This window comes from Lepisma saccharinum, chromosome 4 (assembly GCF_977018435.1).
Source record: "Lepisma saccharinum chromosome 4, izLepSacc3.1, whole genome shotgun sequence".
NCBI classification, from domain to species: domain Eukaryota; kingdom Metazoa; phylum Arthropoda; class Insecta; order Zygentoma; family Lepismatidae; genus Lepisma; species Lepisma saccharinum.
In genome coordinates, this window is record NC_139232.1 from 19,800,869 (window position 1) to 19,828,567 (window position 27,699).

Here is a 27,699-nt window from a genome sequence, read left to right on the forward strand (position 1 = left end):
TAATTGCTCCAAGCGCTTATACCAAGGATGATCAACACCTTCCTGTCGAGCTAGACGTTGGACGTAGAGCTTACGTGGCTTTAGGCGTCGCTTGCACCCTAAAATCTACAATACAAACGCTTTCGAAATCTAGTCTTAATTTGTTTCAGTAAAATTATTTCTACATTTCACCGAATTTGATCTTATTTTTGGTTCACTAGTCCGATGAATATGGAAAGAATATAAAGCGAACAGCGAACTCTGGCCGGCAGAGAACAAACCACGTGCTGCCTCTAGTGCTCCTGTAATTGGCTGAAAACACTCACGTGATAGGTAGGAGGTCTTCCAGGTGACGACGGACTATCCAGTGGCGGAAATGTACCAGGATGAACATTCTGAGTTATAAGCAGAGAACGGATTTTTATGTACTAAACAGAGTGTAAGACATGTAAATATATATATTTAGTTATTTTAATCAAAATATGAATTTAAATATGGATTTACAATTTTCAATAATTGCAATTTTCATTAAGCATCTTCTCACTTGATTAAATAAAAGGCATTAGGCTTACATGTCATTAACTGCAACGCACAATACAAACACAAAATGAGCTTTATTTTTTGTTAACAAAAATGGATTACCAAACTTTGTTTTAAGAGCTGAATCATGAATCTCTGATTGTCCCCAAAGACAGATTTATACTGACTGAAACTTTGTTCAGTATCCCATGAACTAATGGGAGTATATTTAGAATACAGAGCAAGAGATTTCACCGTGAGGGCTTGCACTTCCATCCTTTATTGTTGACAGGAATATTACAATGACAGATGCATTGCATATTGTCTAGATTTGAAATAATCATAGAGTACGAAACGGATAGAACACATATGAACGAAAAACCTTAGGTACACGAGAAAAGAAGAAAAGAAAATGTAGTATTTTCATGAGAATTAAATATATATTGGAAAATGTTTTAAAATATGGACGTTATATGTAAAAATAAATAAAATATGTAAAATACGCGCTATGAGTTAATATATGTAAATATAGATAATAAAAACAAAGCCTCCCCGATAGAGTCGTCACTTGTAATCAAGGGGTCACGGGTTTGATACCCTGTGGAGGCACTTAGTGGTTCGGATCCCACTTTAGAACTGTAGGTCCAGTCCCGATTATCCTTAATGTGCAAAAAGCGAACACCAACTCAATCAGTCAAGATAATAAAAACAACATTTTTGGAGTTTACATAGCACGATTCGAAAAGATAATATACAAGAACATTCATTGTAGCATTGTTTGAAAGTATGTATTAACATACAAATCTGTCCCCTTGTTATCAGCAAGAGCGTGTTGCAATTTCAAAAGTGTACATGCCACCACAAGTGAAAAGGTATTCCTCACATGGAAAGTATGACGTGCCATGCTACGTTACCAAAACTCTACGTGCTTCTTTTGAGCTCTAAATACATCAACCCTACATAAGCCTAAAATTATGATCGAAAATAAAAATAAATCTGATTCAAAATTCAGCTAAATCTTCTCTGAAGACTTTAGGTTTTTAAGTAATATTCATCTTAGACAACAAGGTATATTTTACAGCATCCAATTTACTTAATGAACGGTGGAGTAACGTTTTGTGGCAACATCAACAAATTCCTCCAGGGCCACTTCACATTTTCCTGGAGTAATATTATAAAATGCGGCATGTATGTAACATAATATCCACGAAATTGCCTCTACAGAGCTTTCTTGGAAATCGTTTTCCTACCCTCAGGAGAAGAGCCCCCAAATTACATTTTCCCCGTGTCGCGACGATTATAAAGAAAAATGCTTCTCCGAGCGAACGACTCTATCATGGATCCTGAGCAAGAACCACAGCAAAGAGAATGCTGGCTATGCAATTCCAAATTAGGGAATAAAACGAAAACCCATTCTGTAAAGTAGGGTAACATCACTGATTAGACTCCAGGGAAAAGTTATCCCTGCTTTAGTACATTGATAAACGGAGGATACTACGCATTAAATATCAGCATTCGTGCACTACGAAAGGTAGAATGAATTTATATGTTTTTATACAGTGGTGTCACCCTTCGACATTCGAATGAACGGAAACCCTAGAGTTATATCTTTTCAAATATCAAAGTGTTTAATTTGTTATTATTTACCTAACGGTTCTTCAAGATCCAATTAAAGTAACTTCATTATAACAATACCAGAAACAGCCATACAAAATCTTAATGTTTGTAAAACGCTGTAGTTTACTAAAAAAATTAAAAACATTTAATTATTTTCTTTTTCTTGAGGTACTACAACTTCACGCATTAGACGAGAAAACAATGTCGTCTGCTGAACTAATTGCAACAGAAATGAAACCAAGTCCCCCTATAGTAAAAACATGTAAGGAAACAGATTTTCAAGAGTCTACCACTCTCTAGCCTGTAGGTTCGCATCCATCTTGAAACAATTGCGCCAAAAATTCACCTTGAAAATAAATAAAATTAATATCTCGAAAATGGTGCATTGTAAACAAAACCTGAAGATAACCAGAATGAAAGAGCAGAAACTTGCTAAATTGTTTGGCCTGCCTAAAGATTGAGGTTAATTTGAAGATTTATTTTACTTATCTTGCATCGGTTATTCCACAGATAAGGGTATATACGCTAATCTGTGATCATTCTATCTATCAAGAAATGAAACGGCACAGTAAGACCTGGTATGAAATTGATGATGTATTCTAAGCAGGCTACACACACATCAGTTTTCCACGTAATCGCGAAGGCGATTGAGACATTTATCAGGCAGCTGGACCAACTTTTTGATGCCTTCTTGGCAGAAATCATGTCCCTGCTCATTGAACCACTTCGTGGCAGCTGCTTGGACGTCGTCGTCGGATGAGAAGCGTGTACCAGACAAGTGCGCTTTCAGCTGGGGGAAAAGCAAACAAAGTTACTGGGGGCCAAGTACGGTCTGTATGGGGCATGGTTCCACATTTCCACTTGAACTATTTCATCCACTCGCGCCGTATTCACGTCTGTTGTTGTCGAAGTTGGACGTCCACTGTGTGCACTCTGGCATTTTGCCGCTGCCGAAACATTCCTCGCCCACAAGAAGCGTATGACACTTCGCACTTCCAATCCAATTCTGTAAGCCTTTTACCATTGCATCGGCTACTACGGCACTGACGGTAAATGTAAAGTTTCGAAACTCGCCACGCGTGTATGACGCCATTTGTTGCACCTCTGGGTATACCAATAACTTATTTCCTATTTCGTGCATTCGCAGACGTTGGACGTAGAGCTTACGTGGCTTTAGGCGTCGCTTGCACCCTAAAATCTACAATACAAACGCTTTCGAAATCTAGTCTTCATTTGTTTCAGTAAAGTTATTTCTACATTTCACCGAATTTGATCTTATTTTTGGTTCACCAGTCTGATGAATATGGAAAGAATATAAAGGAAACAGCGAACTCTGGCCGGCAGAGAACAAACCAGGTGCTGCCTCTAGTGCTCCTGTCATTGGGTGAAAACACTCACGTGATAGGTAGGAGGTCTTCCAGGTGACGACGGACTATCCAGTGGCGGAAATGTACAAGGATGAACATTCTGAGTTATAAGCAGAGAACGCATTTTTATGTACTAAACAGAGTGTAAGACATGTAAATATATATATTTAGTTATTTTAATCAAAATATGATTTAAATATGGATTTACAATTTAAAAAAATGGGCAATTTTCATTAAGCATCTGCTCACTTGGTTAAATAAAAGGCATTTGGCTTACATGTCATTAACTGCAACGCACAATACAAACACAAAATGAGCTATATTTTGTGTTAACAAATATGGATTACCAAACTTTATTTTAATACCTGAATCATGAATCTCTGATTGTCCCCAAATACAGATTTATATTGACTGAAACTTGGTTCAGTATCCCATGCACTAATGAGAGTATATTTAAAATGCAGAGCAAGGGATTGCACCGTGAGGGCTTGCACTTCCATTCTTTATTGTTGACAGGAATATTACAATGACAGATGCATTGCATATTGTCTAGATTTGAAATAATCATAGAGTACGAAACGGACAGAACACAGATGAATGAAAAATCTAAGGTACACAAGAAAAGAAGAAAAGAAAATGTAGTATTTTCATGAGAATTAAATATATATTGGAAAATGTTTTAAAATATGGACGTTATATGTAAAAATAAATAAAATATGTAAAATACGCGCTATGAGTTAATATATGTAAATATAGATAATAAAAACAAAGCCTCCCCGATAGAGTCGTCACTTGTAATCAAGGGGTCACGGGTTTGATACCCTGTGGAGGCACTTAGTGGTTCGGATCCCACTTTAGAACTGTAGGTCCAGTCCCGATTATCCTTAATGTGCAAAAAGCGAACACCAACTCAATCAGTCAAGATAATAAAAACAACATTTTTGGAGTTTACATAGCACGATTCGAAAAGATAATATACAAGAACATTCATTGTAGCATTGTTTGAAAGTATGTATTAACATACAAATCTGTCCCCTTGTTATCAGCAAGAGCGTGTTGCAATTTCAAAAGTGTACATGCCACCACAAGTGAAAAGGTATTCCTCACATGGAAAGTATGACGTGCCATGCTACGTTACCAAAACTCTACGTGCTTCTTTTGAGCTCTAAATACATCAACCCTACATAAGCCTAAAATTATGATCGAAAATAAAAATAAATCTGATTCAAAATTCAGCTAAATCTTCTCTGAAGACTTTAGGTTTTTAAGTAATATTCATCTTAGACAACAAGGTATATTTTACAGCATCCAATTTACTTAATGAACGGTGGAGTAACGTTTTGTGGCAACATCAACAAATTCCTCCAGGGCCACTTCACATTTTCCTGGAGTAATATTATAAAATGCGGCATGTATGTAACATAATATCCACGAAATTGCCTCTACAGAGCTTTCTTGGAAATCGTTTTCCTACCCTCAGGAGAAGAGCCCCCAAATTACATTTTCCCCGTGTCGCGACGTTTATAAAGAAAAATGCTTCTCCGAGCGAACGACTCTATCATGGATCCTGAGCAAGAACCACAGCAAAGAGAATGCTGGCTATGCAATTCCAAATTAGGGAATAAAACGAAAACCCATTCTGTAAAGTAGGGTAACATCACTGATTAGACTCCAGGGAAAAGTTATCCCTGCTTTAGTACATTGATAAACGGAGGATACTACGCATTAAATATCAGCATTCGTGCACTACGAAAGGTAGAATGAATTTATATGTTTTTATACAGTGGTGTCACCCTTCGACATTCGAATGAACGGAAACCCTAGAGTTATATCTTTTCAAATATCAAAGTGTTTAATTTGTTATTATTTACCTAACGGTTCTTCAAGATCCAATTAAAGTAACTTCATTATAACAATACCAGAAACAGCCATACAAAATCTTAATGTTTGTAAAACGCTGTAGTTTACTAAAAAAATTAAAAACATTTAATTATTTTCTTTTTCTTGAGGTACTACAACTTCACGCATTAGACGAGAAAACAATGTCGTCTGCTGAACTAATTGCAACAGAAATGAAACCAAGTCCCCCTATAGTAAAAACATGTAAGGAAACAGATTTTCAAGAGTCTACCACTCTCTAGCCTGTAGGTTCGCATCCATCTTGAAACAATTGCGCCAAAAATTCACCTTGAAAATAAATAAAATTAATATCTCGAAAATGGTGCATTGTAAACAAAACCTGAAGATAACCAGAATGAAAGAGCAGAAACTTGCTAAATTGTTTGGCCTGCCTAAAGATTGAGGTTAATTTGAAGATTTATTTTACTTATCTTGCATCGGTTATTCCACAGATAAGGGTATATACGCTAATCTGTGATCATTCTATCTATCAAGAAATGAAACGGCACAGTAAGACCTGGTATGAAATTGATGATGTATTCTAAGCAGGCTACACACACATCAGTTTTCCACGTAATCGCGAAGGCGATTGAGACATTTATCAGGCAGCTGGACCAACTTTTTGATGCCTTCTTGGCAGAAATCATGTCCCTGCTCATTGAACCACTTCGTGGCAGCTGCTTGGACGTCGTCGTCGGATGAGAAGCGTGTACCAGACAAGTGCGCTTTCAGCTGGGGGAAAAGCAAACAAAGTTACTGGGGGCCAAGTACGGTCTGTATGGGGCATGGTTCCACATTTCCACTTGAACTATTTCATCCACTCGCGCCGTATTCACGTCTGTTGTTGTCGAAGTTGGACGTCCACTGTGTGCACTCTGGCATTTTGCCGCTGCCGAAACATTCCTCGCCCACAAGAAGCGTATGACACTTCGCACTTCCAATCCAATTCTGTAAGCCTTTTACCATTGCATCGGCTGCTACGGCACTGACGGTAAATGTAAAGTTTCGAAACTCGCCACGCGTGTATGACGCCATTTGTTGCACCTCTGGGTATACCAATAACTTATTTCCTATTTCGTGCATTCGCAGAATGCTTCTTGTAACCTTTTTTTTCTGATTCACGTATGCATCCAAACGACCTTAATCTTTGTGATGCAATGAAGTGTATGATATTTTCATGCTTTATTATTTTATTGAGTTCTCCGTTGGTTCGTATTCTCCAAGTACCATCAGGTTCTTTCAGAAGATCAGATATTAGTCTTAAAATTTTCCTTTAAAATATTAAAAGTTTCTGTTTACAAGAGTCTTTGAGTGTCCAAGTTCCACATGTATATTTAATTTCAGGATCTTATTAGTGTGTGATAAAGTCTCAATATAGATGATTCAAATATAAATTTGCTTTTGAATAGAGCTAAATTAACAAAAATGCTTTATTGCCCAAAATAATTCCCTTTTTAATTCCTCCTTCAATTGTGTTGTCTCCGTTGACTACTGATCCAAGATATTTGAAGAATCGTATGCCTCTATTCGTTCTTCGTGTATAATTACTTCTTGTAATCTACTTTTACCTCTTACACATCTAATATATTTCGTTTTCTGCATGTTAATTATGAGATATGTTTCAAAAGCTTTCTTTTCTAGTTGTTCAAATGTTTCTATTAATGTTTTCCGTCTTTAGTGTTGAAAGGATATCGTCAGCGTATGCGATACATTGTTTTAATCTAATCGATATATTTCCTCTTACTTCCATCTCTTTCAATACAGAGTATATCACTATTCTAAATATATATCATTATATGTTCAGAAAAAGTGAGATGACCGTATTACTAACACATAAAAATTAGTCTAGTGTGATAATACCATAATTAGGCTGCTACTGCTACTAATAATAACACTAATAATGCAATCTAAGGGAACAATTTAGATAGGAAGGCAGTGAAAGAATTATTTGGGCAATATTAAATATTTTTTTGCGTTATTTTCTAAATGGCCTGAAAATTGTAATGCATGACAAGACATGTAAAATGGGAGACAATTACTTTATTCCCTTAATTAGATTATTTCTTTCAGATGCTGGGTTGTAAGTGGAAAATACACACTGATTTTAAAGATATTTTGAATAATGTTAAGTGGGTGTCCATAATTAAGGTGCTTTGTGTTCTCACAATTCTGAATTTATCGCGGAATTTATTTTATAAACTACAAGACTAAAACGGTGATAACATTTAAACTACAGTGCCTAAAACTAATATCACATTAATGGAAGGGCCAGGGAATAGGAACTTTAGGAAAAAAGGATCTTTTGTTGTGAAACGTTACTGAACATGTAAATTAAATTGTTGAAAAACATCTGTTTTGATGAATGGAAGTGTCAAATGTATGAAACTTAATAAAGCATGTTGTAAAGTTCGTCACAGCATTCACATGGAAGGAAATTAAACCACTACTTTCCTTACGACAGAAAATTGACTTATGTGATTTTTTCACTGACCCTTGAATTGGAGTATTGTTTTCTGAAAGTGTATTGCGAATGAAATGCTTTTCCTGCATACATACTTTTTTTTCTTAGATCATTGTGTGCAATATGTTCAATGGTATTACCTCATTAGTGTTATTGCAGTACTATGTAAAGGCTTGCGCTGTTGTATGAGAATTTTCTCAACGAATAAACGTCGAAAGTAATACGTATATATCTTTTGCAATGATGCTAGAAAAAAGAATAACGTATTTGACTTACTAATGGGAAGCAGTGCGAATATTATTTTCAGCATGTAACGTAAATTTTAAACTCATTTATTTTTAATTTGAGCGACTGTAATTTTTAGTGAACAAAATTGGATAGAGATATAGAGGAATGAGAATAAAACACAATTTTTCTCTTGTCATGAAACAGAAAAGTAAGTTTACCCAGAAAGACCAATTTAACATTTTTCAAGTTTTGGAGAAGGCTTAGTTTTTCAATTTTGAAACGGAGAGAGAGAGAACGGGAAATTAAGAATATTGATCTTAGATGAAAGCACGGTGACATTTCTCCAGAAGTACATATAGCACAAAGGGGTGGAACTGCTACGAAGTTCTCATGGAATTTAGGAAGGAAAATGGTAGCCAGATATTCAGAATTGCTCATTACGTTTTGACAAGCAACAGGAAAGTATCTTCACTACATTCATCTCTGCCTCAACTTTCTAAGATACATGAATGTTAGGATTTCGGGGACATTTCTACTAATTTATTCTTTCCTATCTTCAGGAACGAGAGGTGCATTGCTAAAATTTTTGCTAATTCAATTTATAATTATTGTCTTTAGTTTGTGTTATAATTACGGATAACCTACCTAGCTCTACGAATATATCGTCGTGTGAGAACCAGAGGGACGTACTTACAGTTTATGAAATTTCCAGGAGAGAAGAGATAATGTATTCTTAGGAATATGTCTGACTCTTAAAAGGAGTCAGTGACTCAACCTTACTGCTTAGGATTAGATCAGAGGTTCCCAAAGTTGTTCGTTTCACGGCGCCCTTTGTGTTTGAAGATTTTCCGCGGCGCGCAAGTCAGAGTGTAGGCCTATCTAACAATTAGCATGGTTAGGTTGCTTCCCATAAGTTACTTATTTCAAATTCAGAAACATTTTATATGTAAAAAGTACTAAATAAGCTCATATTTGGAAGAATCATAACGTTGATTGAATATATTGGAACATTTTGCGGCGTACCAAGGCACCGCGGCGCGAACTTGGGAACCACTGGATTAGAAGTTATTATTTGTCCATCTGATTTCAGTGGAGAAATTCATATTTTAATGTCTTTAGTTTGAATTTGTATTTTCTTACGTTTTCTTCTCTTTTGTGGCTAATTTAAACACACTGCATTCTGTTTGATAAGTATGATTTCATAATTTCAAGCTCGTTACCCCTTATCCCATAGTGTTCTATTTTAGAAATTAATATTTTAAGTATACCAAATCAAAGGCGTTTGTCAAGTCGAAAAATATCCCCAGTACTAATTTTGTATCGTTTATACTTTGCGAGATGGATTCGATAAATGTATGTGTTGCACTTGTGCGTTTGTTATCAATAAATCCTCTTTGTTCTTCTGATAATACTATGTTGTGCTTATTAAGGAACTGTAGAAGGCGACATTTTATTAACTTTTCTAGAATCTTGCTTAGCACAGGTAATAATGAAATTGGTCTGTAATTTCGAACCAGGTTTTCACTCCCATGTTTTAGATATTGGGTTGACTTTTGCTTTTTTTAACTTAGTAGGAAAGACACCATTCGCGATACAGTCATTAAAGAGATATTCTGAAATAGGTGCTATCAACTCCTTGATTTCTTTTATTACTCTGACTGGAAATTCGTCTCCTACATTTGAGTCTTTTAAATTCCCTATTTCTTTCGATATTTCATTTGTTGTGGTTAGAAAAAATGCTTTCTAGAGTAGGCGGTTTAGAGTTACGCTAAAGGTGCAATGGATTTTTTACGTTAGGTATATTTGTTACTAAGTTATCTCCTAATTCGGTAAAGTATTTGTTCAATGTTTCACACACTGGAAATGGATCGTCTATTTCAATAGGTTTGTTTAATCAATGGTTCAATTTAATCACATTTTATGAACGGGTATTATAATTAGAACTGGAGCTGTAGTACTCGATATTTCTCCATCCGAAGTAGAGTGTAGGAACCACAAGGCGATGAGATTAAGCAGTACGACATAAATGGTTTCTTTATATTGGAAAACAACTTCTTGTGGTAGTGTAATCGATACTGGTGAATCTGAATTTTTAAATTGGAACTCGTTGGAATGAAACGTGTTTCTTTTCAAGTTGAGCCTGGACCGTATTGATTACAAGGCCAGTTATTCTTGGTGATCGTAGCAATATGTTGCATTTTTCGTTATTTTATGTCAGTATTTTTACTTCTTGAAGCTAATCACAGATAAGACAACTGAAAGAACAATCATGTGTCCTTTCAAGAACACGGGATTAATGTGAAAGCTGCAAATGATGTGAAAGAAACACATCACTACTATCTTCTTTTGGGGTGCCAAAAAATACACTTTAACACTCCATTCAAAGCTTCGTATAGTGGCAAAACCACAAATATGATTGATTTGATTTGGTGTTTTAAGTTCACTTTGTGCGCAGTAAGGCTAATCGGGACTGGACCTACATTTTAAAGTGGGATCCGAATCACTATGTGCCTCCAAAAACCACAATATGATTATGCTCTACTTTTATAGGGTATCACCGAGATACTTATCTCAAGCTATAGGCATCTCGACACTACATTCTTCCCAACTTCTTTTTATTCACAAAGCCTTCAATAGTCCCAGATTCGAGTCCTGACGTGAATGGTTCTCTGTGAGTGACCTTTCGTCCCTTTTACCTAATCACCGTTCATCATCATCGTCGCAATTAGCTAAAAGTGGTAGAATAGCGACATTGAATAAGGACAATACGAACGCCAAATACTTTTACGAAGCAAAATGTCTATGTCAACAAGATTAACGTGAATGTTTTCAGACAAAGTGCTCAAAACACGTTTCAAGAAGCACAAATGGAGCTAAACTAAATTTCATGGTGCAACAGCTGTGCTCTGCGCAGCAGTTGCCCTTCTACACAGGAATATGGAAATAGATCTAACTTCTCACGATGCTGGGTTAAAATCGAAATTTTGAAACTTCCACAGAGGATTGAACCCAGGTGCTCTCGCATTAAAAAACCTTAACTGTACGAGAACTTCAAGGAACAGAAATGAGTTCCTTTATTGGTATTGACAGAAAAAAAAACATAATATGTTTTCTTTGTTCAAGTTCTATTAGCATACAATCATATGTTTGTCTCGTGGCTGAGTAAGCCTATTAAACTGTTGATAATTTTTAGACAATAACGGATGCAAATCACACGAAGATTCGCTTGAATTCTCTAGAAGGAATTATCACCTTATATAATTTTCCAGGCTTTGGAATATCATAGCAGTTTTTCAAAAGAGAGGAAAATTCGAAAACAGGTGAACTGGCTCCATCAAAGATCCAACCGATCTGTATCACGAGAAACGCCCTGATGTTATGCAACCGAACGTACATTTTAATATTGTGGGTTGCATAACCTTCAGGGACGAGACATCTCTGCGCTCCTTCATATCCGAGACTATCAGTTTCCATTGTATTACAGATACAGAAGCCGTAGGATCGACGGTAGTGGTGTGTGTATCTAGAATCTGAATTTCTAATCTCCTCACAGAAAATCAAACACGAACCCATTTATTACAAGGCGAGAAACCTATCTAGAAGTGTCCCAACGGAATGTCTGATATCAAATATTATTCAACCCGTAGGAACATCATTCGTTTTCCCGGAGGCGCTGAAGTTCTATTTGTCTTGTGAAATTCCACACGAGCACCACATTTTATCCAGTTCTGATGTGATGGATGAGATGAATACTATCTCCACATCCCATGATTTTTTAAGGGGGTTGTAAGATCTCTGGAACTTGTGTACAATTTTAGCAATTTTGAAGCATAGGCGTAACTTGGTGGGGTGCAACAAAGGCACATGTCCCCCAAATTTTTAGATTTATGAAAGTTACAGGTTAATGTTTTATTAACCTGTTGGGACCGGAGAATGAAATTAAAGAGTAATTATTTTGATTTTGCAAATGTAGCAGTTATTTATCTAAATAGTTCTGGATGATACTTTTAAGGGCTTGAAAACTTTTGCTTCTGACCGTCCAAAGTTAAGCTCCAAGTTCGATTCTGTCCTCCCAAAGTTAGGTCCTGTTGTGAAGCATAACAAGTAGAATGGAAATGCACACAATGTAACTGCTTGATTCCGACTCCAGTATTTTGATTTCATGAATCCAAAGGAAAATAATTACGATATTTGAGGACTAAAAGTGTTGGGAAATCGCATGGTTCTGTACATCAGCCCGTTAGAATGTGCACACTAGTGACCTTTTACAAGCCCTTTGAAGTACTTAGAGGGCTACCAGACACATTTCACGTTTACCACATTATAAAGCATGGCACATTTCACAGTTTAACGTGGAAAACTGTGTTTGAATTATTGTGGCACTTACAGCGGTTACCAATTATAATCTTCATTTCTATCGTACTTTTTTGCTATTTAAACTCTGAACTAGTGGCTATAATAAATAGATTTGGGCATCATCCATTTGATATGCACGTGAGCAGGTTTGGTTGACCACAAGAAGGTTCTGTGTTCGAGTTCCTGCCGGACGTTGGTAATCGTTTGAGACGGTACTTTCAAATATCGGTAGATCATCATTCAGTGTCTTCGCGGTCATCGAAAAGTGACAAGAGAGCTAAGCTACACTCTGTCGCAACCATCGCTGGAGCAAACGAACGAATACAAGTCTCTGCGCAAGTAGTGACGCGAGACAGCTCCACCAATGAACAAGTGAGAGAGAATTGGATTGCTTGCCGGGCGACTGCAGTTACCAGCCTTCGCAGCAGCGTGTACTGCTTTGCTCTTCCCACTCGATCCTCCTTCTCTGCTGCTATTCGCGGCCTTGCTCCAGAGATATCCGGGACAGAGTATAAGCAATTATTGATTGTTTATTCATTTCGTTTCTTTTAATTATTTTTCCTGCCACTTTGGCTAATCACGAAGGTGAGCATGGTTTATGATATGATGAAATACATGAAGGAACTCTAACAAAGAACACCCTTGCCCACGCCGGGATTCGAGACTGTGCTAACCACTCCGCTCCTAATGTCGGCTAAGCTAAGTAATGGAATGCAAAAACAAATGTAATGTATTAATTTTTATTTGTTTCTCACGAATGGTGTAGAAATAAACAATGTGGTTGTTACTTTACTGCACACGTGTACTTTACATATTAATTACTTTTGTCTTCTTTGCAGGTCTGTTGGATGAATTTCTTCTACGGTCGACAGGAGAGAAGATATGAAGCTCTTCATGTGCACTAAGTTTTTGGCTATCATTGACAAAATGTCCTCCAAAATGTCACTAAGGATTTTCTCAGATTAAGAACGAACATTTCTCAATCCCATGGTTATGGAATGCAACTGTGGCGAAACATTACACTATTATCCGCGTTTAATCTGTATAAAGATAGATGTCGGTTAGGTCGTCAACACGTCGTCACGTCCCAGTAACTCCAACCGAGAAATGTTCAGACAATTAGTGAAATTTCAAGTGCGTGTTTGCTCTGTTTCGAATTCCGCGCTGAACTAACTGTGGTGCAGATGTTGTCCGCTAGAGGCGTGCTGTTTGCTTGCGCTCTGGTGTTGGCGTACGCATGCGCCGTTTTGATCAGCGAGGAGCCTGACGATTCGAACGCCGAATACGGAGAGAGCGTGAAGGATTTGGGACCAGGGCTCGGAGACGTCGCGGGACTTTTGAACACGAGCTTGAACAACGAAATTAAGTGCATGATAGAATTTATCACCGAGCCGTATCCCAGAGACAATATGGCGTACTGCAACAGAACGTGGGACAGGATTCTCTGTTGGCCCACGACGCAAGCAGGGACGTGGTCCGTTCTTCCGTGCATGGAGAAGTTCAACAATGTGCGCTATGATCCAGCTGGTAAGTACAGTTTTCATTTTTAGCTTATTTTTACATTTCACATATTGGAATTGTAGTGAGTGTTAAATGCAGAAAATTGGATGATATATATGTTATTGGAAGATATACAGATGAAACCTATGTTTCGATAAGTTTCAAATTTCGAAACTTTACGCATCAATCCTTCCCAATATTTTTTCCGATTATTGCTCAGTTTCCAACCGATAGTGCTTCCAGTTCTTTAAGCAATATCGCAGTTTCTGTTTTATGAGACTTCACGTTACGTTATCAAGAAAGTGTATTTTTATGAAAACCTCGCAAATGCAATAGCATTTTTCTTTCTTTGTCAAGTTAAAACTCAAATTGTGAGTTTTGGGCTACGTTTTGCTACATACTTCCTGTACATTCTTCAAGTCTTGATCAAAGAGACTATTTACAAATGTTAAAATTCTTCATAAAAGTTTTAAAAACAACTATTGTTAACCTTCAAAAATACACATGCACATATATCTGTATAAATTATAATACAGATGTTTCATCATTTCCTTAACAATACGCACCAAACTCGAATTTCGCTTACTTAACGTATGGGTTTAAAATAAGTGTGTGCGAAACGAATGGTTGCATTCATAAATATCGTGAAAGCGTTGTAATTACGTTAGTAAAACAAAATAGAGGTTGTTTTGTTCTTTAGACATCCGAGCTTCATTCTAAGTCAAATTATACCTTCGTGTTTCATATATTAGAGGAATAAGTTCGAGGATGTGATTAAATATTTTTTTACTGTTTCAAACCCATGCGGTTCGATTGAACTATGTTGCTAGTATTTCTTCAAACAAGCCGGAAAAGGCGACCGGAGCGTGTTGCTGATCACATTATCTCGACACGTGGCCGAGATTCTGGATATTTCCCCGCTACCTCCACATTTCCTGATATATCTTCACGGTGTGTCATGTTGCATGGGTAGCTAGCTGTACCTTATATAATGCTTTAGGTTGAGTCCCTTCCGAAACAAAATTCTGCGAACGCTACTGATTCAGGAAGATAACAAGCAAACTCTCGATCAATTTCCCGGTGTTATCCAACGTTTTCAAAAGAAAAACCTGCTATTAGTTTGACCACAAATCAATAATAATACTGAAAATTATCTTTTAATTGGGACTGATCCGATGCTGATATCGGTAATTATCGGTTGGATTTTATTTACCCATACCGACCGATACTTTTCCGGAGTTTTCTTCGCCGGGCCCTTAAAATTGTTGAGCGACACTTTCCGGGAGTCGTATTGCACTTCAAGTAATGCAAAATTCGAAAGTTCCATTAATGTTTTAACAAGAACTGTATTTTGTGATTACGTAACAGGCATTATTATATTTTGATTGCATTTTTGAATATTGTAAAGCAAAACTGGTATATTTATGCTTATATTTGGAGTAGAAAACTATTTCATTAATATTCATCAATATCTTAAAAGCTTTTAATTGCAACAATTTTGAAGTATCGGTATCTGCTAAGCCCTACCTTTAATAGAAAGCTATCCTCTTACGAAACCATTTTCGTAGAAGCTCTTCTTATACACTGTTCTATATATCTTTCCATTTCTTTCTAAATCAATTTTAATTGTATCCTTATTCAGATCTTTGTTTATTTACGATTAGTAACTAACTTTTTAATATCTATCCTTTCCCTTTCGTGCATGGGCAGATTTCTTTAAATTCTGGTGATCCTTCTCCTCGGGAAGCTAAGCGGAAGAGGTTACAGGAAATGGAAGACGGAGAGAGGATCCCGTCATATTGTCTTGTTATTGAACTTCCTGGCTCGGAGTCCTTCAGTTGATCCGTCAACCCAGAGATCGAAGACAAAAAAAATCTTACCCGAGCTCTTGAAGGAGATGAGCCTTTTTGCTTTTGCTTCGGGCTAAAGCCGAACGATACGAAAAAATAAAAGAAGGTATTTTCTGAATAAACCACACACATGCACAGTTTGTTTGTATTTAGGATGGAACATATTTTGCTAGTAGATATTTGTTGATTTTTGAGGCCACGAGTTTCTTCTCGTGTTGCAAAGTGAACATCATAGACGATAGATAAATGGTTTCCTCTTGTACCGGGAATCTGATGTAGCAAATCCAATCATCCGTGACATGACAAAATTCTCAATGCCTGACAACATCAGACATACTAATCGTGAAGAGAAATTTATACTTCTGTTTCAAGTTCACTCTATGCGGAAGTAGAAGCTGCGGTGCTCTAGTCATTAGGGCGTGTGAGTTCCACGCGGGAGACCTGGGTTCGATTCACGAGGCGGGTGATCTAGGGTCCGAATGTTTCCGGCCATATCCCTTCATAAAACGGCTCTGATGCTCGCCCAGCGTGATATAAATGGGTACCTTGAGGATAACGGCCGCAGGAGGGTGATACTGATCACATCATGTCCAAAAAGACCGACATCGGTAATGTGTGCGGCTCTACCTAATGTGCCTTCATGGCATATCATAGGGAATGGATCAATTATTTACTTTACTCTAACGTTCTGGAAACTTTAAATTTGACAAACTTTACTTTGACTTCATTCGTGCTCAATAGCCCTAATGGAGACTGTGGGATTTATCGTGCAGTGTGTGCCTGCCGGAAACAGAACCCGAGACTTCTTGCTTACGAAGCAAACACCTTTCAATGATAAAGTTTATGGAAATTCTCACATAAAGGACCTTATTGGTTCATATGAAAAACTCTCTTGTACCGAACCCTCAACCCCTTGACTACAGGGCGACAGATTTATGGTATCAATTGCTAAGGTTAACAATATGTATTTTAACAAGGGCACTACATAGATAATGTACGTGGGTTGGAAATGTAATAGTGGCAACACTGCTGTATAAAAACCATGAAAAGGAAATGGTGCTTCTCACTTATACCACATGTTAGGTTGATACCTAAGCTACCTCCCAGTAAATGGACTCTTCCTAGCAAGACTAGGCATGCGCATGCGCAGTGACGAGAGGAATAGAGTATCGTTGGAGTTGGCAGTCTAAAGTCAAGCTAAAGTTGTGTAGAGAACCCCACTAATGTTGAAGGTCTTGCGATTCTCGCCATGCCACCAGGACAGACCGCCAATGCGCAGTTTTACTGTTCATTTTTCGAACATGACCTGCGTTGCAACCTGTGGCTGATTTGTTAGCTCTATGAGGCTGACAGATGCTCTACCAGCCCCTATGACTTTGATTTGATCCCTAAGATGAAGGATATTAGTTTCCGAACTCTTCCAGAGATTCTTCAGGCAATAGACCGCTCCATTCGAACCACCAACAGAACAGGCGCTGCTACTTCGACATCGCTGGCAACGGTTGTACACATTGCTGGTGACTACGTCGAAGGGCTGTAAACGTTTCACAGGGGTATCTCTTTTGTATCAGTTGAGAATAACTAGTTGCCACTATTAAATTTTCAGGGCCTCCCCGATGGCGCAGTGGTTGAGTCCTCGACTTGTAATCAAGGGGTACCGGGTTCGATAGCCGGTGGAGGCAAATAGTGGTTCGTATCCCACTTTAAACTATAGGTCTAGTCTTAAATCACTTACTGTGCATAAAGTGGACTTAAATCACCAATTCAATCAATCAGCTATAAAATTTCCAACCCACGTATAATGCCTAACTTATAACGTACATTTTCACGAATCGAACACATAAGTTGCGGTTTTGGTTTGTTTTTGGAAAGGATGAGGAACAAAGAGACGTAAACTACAGCACCAACGAAATGCAGAGTGGAGAAGGGCTAATATGTGCTTAGTGTGTTGACGTCGAGGGAAGGGGGGAGGTGATCGTAAGTTTGGGCGGAGATGGAAAATTGCTGAAAGAGAGTACAGGCCTGGAGGCGAGTCTTAAAACTGACATGTTCATTAAAGTGAGTGCTATGGCCTTTCTTATGTATGTATTAATAATTCACCACCCTCCTGCAATGAAATGTGTTTGTAAACTAATAGCTGGTTCCTTTAGAGTGTTGGCCACTGATTTCAGAAAAGTATCAGAAATGCCCCATCAGGTAACGTTTTGTCGCAAAATCCTTCCTTGTCCATTGCTTTGCCTTTTCTAACCAGCAATGTAACCAACTATTATACAAATCTGATCGCTAGGTGGCAGCACTGCGGTTTCTTAATTACGTTGAGAAACAGGTTGAAATAGACAAATAAAAATGAAATTATGAATTATAAGATTATCAGAAAACATCCTGTGGATAAAATAAAAGGATTTATTATATAATTGTTACAAATATAAAGCAAATATACTTCGGATGAATACAAGTATTTCGCATTATCAGTGTCTTGGCTCAACTATAACACATAACCTCAATGGGTGGTTGTCGCATACGCCTAGCTATGATCGCATAGGCCTAGCTTGCGCCCCTAACTACCATACCAAGATGTATGCACAACACCGAGCAGTTTTTTCGAGTTTAAATTCTATCGACGATTTGCGGCGAATGTTCACTTCTCGTGCAAAATCCTCGCTTTTATACTTTCCTCAAGATCACGGGTCAAACGCAGATGAATCAATTTCTAATTATAAAAACGTGTTACAAAACAAGTGACACCTACATAAGTTGTTATCCAAGATTATATAAAACATGTCTTTATAATTACTCAGTACATAGAACACAATAAATATTAAAATAGAGATATGCATACACAGTAAGATACAATTTAATACAATAACACAAAAAAATAAGCTTTCTCTCACAGAAGGGAGGACCATTAACAATATTTTGAAGCGGTGACGTTACATAAAATATTACGCATATCAACTCCAAACAGGTAACCTTTTACCCAGCGACATAAAACATTCTTTGTTCGACGGATGGGTAAATGAAAGGAGACTTTACACATACGGTCTACTTCTTTCAAACGTTTGTCGGCGCTCTTTTATCCTACCTTCAGAGATGAATCACCGCCATAAAACATCCGCTAAACAGAAACGAACCTCACTCACCCATTCCTAATTTCTTGGAATGACACGATTGAGCATCAGCGTTGACAACCTCCAAGAAAAACCGCCAACCCTCGCGGATGCTCAATCTGGCAAGTCGCCTGCCGCAGCGAAAAATCTGAATGAGCTCTCTCCAAATCAGCAGATGCCCCGAACGACCATTTCCCATTTTCCTGGAAAAGTTTCCAGGCGTAACTTGACAGTTGTTGGCTTGTAGACAAGACTCTAAGTAGGCGAAGGGGCTGAATTATGGCGACGAGGAAAGCGCGCCTAGGACGCGCACACAAGATTCCTATAAATATTTTATCCTTTCGTGAAAGTCTGATGCTTTTGGACAAGTTTGACCTGGATTCCCCAGCAGAAGAAGACGGTTTCATGTCGAAGTTTGTAGCGGCGTGAAGCAATCGCTGTGACTTTTGCGCCGTACGAACATTCTAGTTTTCATCTCATCATGACGCGGAGTTCATTCCAAATACAAACTTAATTGAAACACACGGAACTCTTAAACTTGAACCTTTCCCAGTTTTCATCCTAAAGCTGACACGTTTACGTTCTTCCTGGAACGAAATTATTTTTAAATTGTGTCACAAACGTGGTTTTCTGAGAATATTTGTGTTTCGCATTTGGTCGGTGTGTGTTTTCTATAAATATTGCTTCGTTTGAACATCAGGAATAAAATTATGGAGTAAAATTATGCACTCCGTGGTGTCGTTAAACTGTCATGTCGCTGGGAATTACGTAAAAGTTTAACCTACAAACAAAGTTTACTGCTTGAAAGCTTCCCCGAAACGTACTGCACCGCCGAGAAGAAATCAAGATGGGGTGGTCGGCTCACGTACTGCAAAGCCAGAGGTCTCAGATTCGAATCTTAGTCAAGGTATTCGATGTATCATTGTGCTTGACTCATCCAAATCACGTATGTTTGTTTGATTGTGTGGTGTATGTTATTTAGCGTCGCTATTGTGTCACTTGTGACTGACTAATCGCGACGACGAGGATGAGTGATGATGTGATTCCATTGATGAGGCAACACTAACAAAGAATACCCTTTGCAAGAGCTGGATTCGAACCCGGCTCCCCTGGCGGCGTAGCGCACTGTGCTAACCACTACTTCATCCATTTTTCGTGTTTATTGCACCATCGTCGTCGCAAATTAACCAAAGAGGTAGAGAAGCGACATAGAAAAATAAAAATAGTAATAGAAACAGAGCAGAAATCAAATGGTGCAACGCCGAAACGGATGGAAGCGATTTGCAGAATTTCCATGCCAGAAGGTTTCGGTTTCCTTACTCTGTTCCAAGATTCTGTGTAGCGAGCGAACGAAAACAAGCCTCGAGAGGGCTCGACCACTGAACCTATGAGAGGGGAAGTGAGTGCATAGGAGGGAAATGCGACTGCAGCTACCAGCTTCGCCCACTCGCTTTCTCCCCTTTTCTACCGTTATGCGAGGTGTTGTTCCACAGACTAATGGGACAAACTGTAAAGATTGATTTTTTTCCGTTTGCGAGGCCTTTGAATGTTCTCTCGTACTATTCCGAGTTCATCCAGTTAGTTCTGGCACTGTTTATAGAATCTTCCACGCAGCGATTCAAAGCGCTATAGTGGAGGACGAGCTTTGTAGCTGATGTGTGAAAAAGAAAAAAAATGCCTCTCTTGACGCTAAAGTGACAGGACACGCTTCCTCTGCTCACTTGGTTCGTGTTGAAGCAACACATTATGCTTTGTTAATTTCATAAAAAGAAAGAAGTTTCCCTTGTAAGTAATGATATTCTGGGTCAAACCCTGGCACTGACACGCTAATATAAATGAGTGCTATGCATTGAATTTATTGATTGATTTGCTTTATTTTTTGCCACAAAGATGAGATTGATTGATAATATGATTAAATTGATGAACACCCATCACAAAGAACGTCCATGCCCAAACGAGGATTCAAACCTGTAACCCCTGGCGTCGAAGCGCTCTGTGCTAACCACTCAGCCACAGAGGTCGGTGGCTACGAATTGGAGGTGTTAGGAACAGGGAAGGCAATTAAGTATCAAGCTGAAAATGTAGAAATATTCCCTGTTTCTTGTAACTGGCTGTGAGTAGCGAGCGAATTGTAACTTTTGATTAAAGAGAGGGAAGGTGGTGGGGAGCAAGGACGAACTTAGGTTCGGACCTCCCGAAAGAACTAAAATTAAGTAATAAAAATTTAGTATTTGTTGCATAATCGATGGTTATTAATTTCCTTGGAAATTTTTAGAAGGCAAGGATTATATTGGGATCATACGGCTTTGAATGACATTAAAAAGATGATTCATGTAGCTACACTATTACTCAAAATAATGTGCATAACATTTTAATCAGAAACTTACTTTTCTCCAACTACATTTAAAATCATTTTTGTTTTTCGATAAGTATTCAATTATTCATCTATTTGACATTAATTTCATTGCCAGGGCACTTCCTTTTATGTAAATTATTCCGATCTTAACTACAGGTAAGCTACGTAATGAATATGCGCTGTTATATCTCTATTCTCATAGTCTTTTACCTAATCGTGTATTAATAATGTAGTATTAATTTATTCATCTATTGTAATTAATATTGATTTGATTTAATATAATTATTTTAATTTAAACATTATTATTATTATTCCTGAGACACTTAGTTCGGACCCCCCAAAATATATTTCTAGATCATCTGTTAAAGAATGTATATTAAAATATAAGTTGTAACTGTAGCAAACTGTAAGTATTTCGACTTTTAACTGCATAATACATTGGTCCAGATATATACTTTTTTATGGGAGGAAACAGTATTCAAAATTCAAGAACCTTTGGACGTAATTTGTCAACACCGTCTCCGTATACAAGGAATTAATGTTCAAAAGGCAAGGTGAGACTCCTGCTCTAAGCAGTAGACATCTTTCCCTTTTCTTGTGAATATATTGTGTTTTCTTTTTCTTAGCGAACAATAACGATGTGTGTTTTTGTTTGAGCCGAGTGAGGTTCAGGTTACATTGTACTGGGAATACTTGCACTGGCATTTGCAAGCACAGGAAATTACTTTCACGCTGAACATATTTCCAATTAAATTGAAGATCAGAGAGAAATCTTTGTGTTGAGAACTGGAGCGCTATGTTGTTATGGTGGGAACTAAAATATCTCTGCCAGGAATGGTTGTGAACCTATCTATGTCAGAGATGCTACGTTATTTTGGTGTTGGATGTCTCTCTCACCCTCTTTCTTTCTCTCCTCCTTCATTTCTCTCCCTCATACACTCTTTATCTCCCTCTCTTCACAAAGAAATCTCCCCTGTGTCGGAAATGCAATGATGACACTGTCACCTTGTAATCAAGCGACCCCGGATTCGATCTCCGGTGGAGGCACATTACACAGTGGTCACAGTCCAGTTTCGATTATACTGTCGGAGAAAGATTGGAAGAGATGAGAATTTGTGGGGAGGGAAATGTGTCAAAGCAACTTTGACGAAATTCACTCCTCATAACTTCTCATTTCTTCCATTCCTTCTTCTCTTCTCTTCTCTCTTACAATAAATCCTAAGGAACCAATTGCTATCATTGCATAAATTATTCCTAATACTCCGAAGATTTTTTTCACCTCTTTCTTGGGTTACAATATGTGAAAATATTCCAAATCGGGCAAAATTAGAATGTAGACTTCTGCGTGTTCAAAGAATCAAAATAATTGTTGATATAAAATTGGGTTTCCTCCTCCCGGTGGATCAAAAAATGAAGCATTTATATTTCGGTCTGATGATAATAATATGGTAATTGCTCCTGCTAGGACTAGTAGTGATAGTAGTAGTAGAATTGCAGTAATAATTACTGATCATACGAATAAAGGTACTCGATCTATAGATATTCCTATAGTTCGAATATTAGTTACTGTTGTAATGAAGTTTACTGCCCCTAAGATGGAGGAAACTCCTTCTAAGTGTAATGAAAATATTGATAAGCCCTCTCTTTTATCTGACCTATCCACTTCTCTTTTCTCTTGCTTCTTATTACTACCCGGTGGTAGTACTTACAGAGTGGTTTGTATCCCACTTTAAAATCTAGGTCCAGTCCCGATTAGCATATTTCTGCATAAAGTGGACTTGAACCAAAACTCAAACAAAGAAACTTATTTTCACTTCTGCATCATTCTCTACCATTCTCCTCTATTCTATTCCTTTATCCTATCTTCTCTTCTCCTTCCTTTTTTCTCCTCTCTTAGCTTTTACAATCTCTTCTCTCTTCCTTTTTTGTCCTGACACCCCTTCTCTTGTCATGTTTTTTCCACTACCCTCTTATTTTTCTCGTCTCCCATTAATTTGCACTCTGGCTATCAGGACACACGAAAAATCGCCGAGAGTGGTGGTGGCTTTCTGCCCAGCATCCATGCTGTACTTCGTGTTAGAAACCTTGTTATCCACTATAATCGACACCCAACTTGATTTGCCCCAGGCCCGATTGAATTACGAAACCCACACGCACACTGCCTTCACATTCACAAGATCGATCACGAATCACCAGAGTGGTGCTCAACGGTCTTACTAGTATCAGTAGCTGAAAGCAATTATTGTTAGTACCTCTCAGAAATGATTTTCTTGTTGTGAAGAATTGGCAGAAATTCCACGATCACGTTTGCACGTTACATACATCATACGCATTTTTTTTGCTCTCCCCCTTTTTTGTTTTTGCAATATGCAGTAAAACACGGCATTGGAAAAAAGGTTGACCAAAGGGAAACGCAGAGTAGGATACTTAATATGCTAATGTTTCATTCGGAAGGATAACGATAAGAGTCTACGATAAAATTGGACGACGGTAATTCAGATGCTCCATTAAAACCGTAGGAAGATAAAGCATCACAGGATCTTTGGATACTGATACTAAATCTCATAAGACTGTAATGGGTATCTTTCCTCGATGCAGTGCTAGGAACTAAACCTGGCTTAGCAGTCCATTAACAAAAAATATCTATGCATTGCTTTCCATTTGCTGATATTGCAAGATAATCTTCCCTGTAGGTCAGTGGAAACGGGCCTATGCATTTCAAACAGAATTAATAAATTCGTTGACGTTTGTCACTAATCCAGTGAGCGTAGATTAACCTCTCGTCTAGACAAAACGGGAGGTAACATTTTGGTTCTTATACACGTAATTGGAAATGCTACTCTATTCCAGTAGTCTGTGGAGCAAGCGAACGAAAACGAGATGTCTCCACCAATCAGCGCGCGAATGGATTGTTATGTCGATTGAGTAACGCGACTGTAGCTCCCAGCCGTTTGCAACAGCGCGCACTAATTTGCTCACACCCATTCCCCTTCGTTGCTCACGAAATTAACCAAATAAAGCCATCAGTAAGTGGTACGCTTACATACACATGCTCTACTAAGCTATGTTAGTGTATATATTAGTTTACTGTATACTCGTATTATATGCAAGAGAAAATACTTGAATTGAGGCTGAATTTCGTATTTATTCTTATTTAAATGAAGCAATTTCGCGTATGGTACGACATTACTAACTTACTCGTGGAGAATTAGTTTTTTCTTCATTCGTCACATGAAAGAATATCTGCATGCAGGGCCGTACTGGCCCACCGGGACACCTGGCAAAATCTCGGTGCGCCATCTCAGTGCCTGAAAACACACATTCAGCGCCCTTTCCCCGAAAAAGCTCATAATCGGTGCCCTATTGACGAAAGTTACTATTGCACTCTTGACAGCCCTACATGACAGTCTACATGAATTTGTATCGAAGAAAATACATAAATGAGTAGACGATATAAACTGTAAACAAGTTGTTTATTATTTAGTATTTTTTACTAATTTAAATCTATTTAAATCATGTAAGTGTCCTTGAATTCGTCACATATCTTATTCAACCATGGCAAATTTCCTCCTCCCTTGCGAGAAAGCACGGCCTAGCAATGTACGCAACGGGGTAACAAAACAAGATTTTGGTGTGGGTTCTATTGCACAAATGTCAAGAAAGGTGATGAATTTTACAAGATATTTGAGTTATGATATTGCCACTACAATCTTTTTCTCGAACAGCGCAGAACTTCTGATACTAAACGATGTCATACATTGAGAAGTCAATAGATTTCTGCGAAGGAAAGAGCATTAACAATTTTACGTGTTCTTCAAGTTTGCGAGATTTCGTTTGCTTCAAATTGAATAACAGAAGAGTGATGCATGCACAGGATACGAATTCCTACATTACGTGTCGTCACAACGACGTTGTCATCACGTCGTACATACTTTTGTCAAACCGCCAACTGCTCGAAATCACTTCTGGATATCACACTTCCCGAATACAATAGTTTCCATACGCTACGTATTATGTAGTTTCAAGCTTAACTGGTATACAGGACACTGCAATGTAGGTAACGTAACACCCCGTTTCGATCCCCGCGGGCCCATGTAATTTCGTGCCACAGTACAAAGACGTCATAAATTGCGTAACAAATTTTTTGTACATAGCTATAGGGCTTTAAATTTAATTGAACTGATCTGGAACACTATAAGTTCCATACATTTAATAATATCGTTTACATATCCAGTGGGTTGGAAATTATGATCTCTGATTGAGAGGTGTCATTCATAACCAGAGATTTGATGATTCGAGACAGAAGGGGGAATCCCTCCTATCGCCCCTTCAAATAGCACCCTGCATTAAAATGAATAGATGCATGTTTGTTCGCTAATTTCATGTGACAGACGTCTGATTTTCCGTTCCATAACATTCGAAATGAGTCCAGAACGATATCTAGAGCTTTACGTTTCGGAATTGTCTTTATGATTACGAGAATTCTAAAAAATAAAGAATGAAAACTTCTTCATGTGAACTTTCCATTAAAGATCAGGAAATCCGTGCATCTAAAATGGAAGATTCCATGCTCCCACATTATATAGACATAATTATATGAAAGTTGAATGTTGTACACCCAAATGATAAACATTCCTGCGACACTGGACTCAGCTGTGCACCATCCAATTTTACAAGTCCAGCCCCCCCTGAAAATATTCCTGCATACGCCAGTGACTAGGTGTGTTATTTAGTTAAGTCTACTTTATGCACAGATTGGCCAATCTGGATTCACCTGTAGTTTGAAGTGGGATCCGAACCACTACGTGCCTCCGCTGTGTATCGAACCCGGAAACATTTGAATACGAAGCGAGACATTACCACTAGGCCATCGAAACACCCAAATAACTTCTAAGTGAATGATGACACTCAAGGAAGCTTCTATTTACGTGGAGTCTCAAGGGCTCCTTTCCAAAAAATTCTTCGCTTTTAACTAACTAACTAACTCTCTAGTCTTCTTAAACCCGAAGGTTCATGGCTGCAGCAACACAGGCTTTCCATCTGTCCCTATCTTGAGCAAGATCTATATACTCTTTTCCATCCCTACCGATTTCCTTTAGGTCCATCTCAACGTTGTCCCTCCATCTTCGTCTTGGCCTTCCTACAGGTCTCTTACCATCTGGTTTCCCAACAAGAATCCTGTAAACTCCTCTTTCCTCCCCCATTCGTGCCACATGGCCTGCCCACCTAAGTCTTCTTGATTTAATTATTCTAATAATATCTGGACATGAGTACAAATTATGAAGTTCTAAATTATGTAACCTTCTCCACTCACCTGTCTCCTCATCCCTTTTAGGTCCAAATATTTTCCTAAGGATCTTATTTTCAAATACTCTCAATTTATGTTCCTCTTTCAATGTAAGGGACCAAGTTTCACATCCATATAATACTACAGGCAAAATTACGGTTTTGTATATTTTAACTTTTAGTTTCTTAGATATTAAACGAGAAGACAAAAGTTTATGAAGAGAGAAGTAACATGCATTTCCTGAATTAAGCCTACTTTTTATTTCCTCTTTAATATCATTTTCATTTGTTAATATTACTCCTAAGTATTTAAATTTGGAAACTGGTTCAAACGAGTTGTTATCAATAATTAGATTTTGATTATTACCTACCACTTGGTTTCGGCCTGTAAGCATATATTTAGTTTTCTCTTTGTTAACTTCCAAACCTATCTCTTTAGCAGTTTTGAAAAATATTTTAGCATTATTCTTAATCGTATTTATATCATACCCCAGTAAGTCTACATCATCTGCATATGCTAACAACTGAGTCACACCATTTAATTTTAGTCCTTCTTTAGTTTCTTTTACCTTCCTTACAGCATATTCTAAGGCAAAATTAAAGAGCAATGGAGATAATGCATCTCCTTGTTTTAACCCATCGTGAATTATAAATTTGTCAGACATATTATTACCCACACGAATTTTACTTTCTGTTTCACTGGTGCATATTTTTATCATACTAACAAGCTTCTTAGGTATTCCAAACTCTACTAATATATTATATAATTTATCTCTTTTGACCGAATCATATGCTTTTTTGAAATCAATGAATACCTGATGGACATTTTGATTATATTCCCACTTTTTTTCAAGTGTCTGTCTGATGTGAAAAATTTGATCTGTAGTTGATCTGTTACGTTTAAATCCACATTGATAATCACCTATAATTTCATTAGCATATGGGGTTAGTCTTGTTAAAAGAATGTTAGACAATATTTTGTATGTTGTTGAGAGTAGAGAAATTCCACGGTAATTATTGCAGTTCATTTTATCACCTTTTTTAAACACAGGAACAATTATGGATTCTTTCCACTGTTGAGGGATTTCTTCTTTATTCCATATTAAACAAATTAATTTATGAATTTGACATATTAATGAATTTCCACCATATTTAATTAACTCAGCTGGTATTA

The 27,699-nt window shown here is 37.7% G+C and overlaps 1 protein-coding gene across 3 annotated transcripts in view; it reads left to right on the forward strand.

The window, feature by feature from the left end:
* LOC145986395 (diuretic hormone receptor-like) overlaps positions 1 to 27,699 on the forward strand; it is a 942,340-nt gene that overhangs the window by 411,593 nt on the left and 503,048 nt on the right. For all 3 annotated transcript variants that reach the window (XM_083120362.1, XM_083120363.1, XM_083120364.1), the window contains exon 3: positions 13,266 to 13,953. In XM_083120362.1, coding sequence (XP_082976488.1) covers positions 13,611 to 13,953 — 343 coding nt within the window. In that variant the 5' untranslated portion in view covers positions 13,266 to 13,610. The remainder of the gene's footprint in view (positions 1 to 13,265; positions 13,954 to 27,699) is intronic.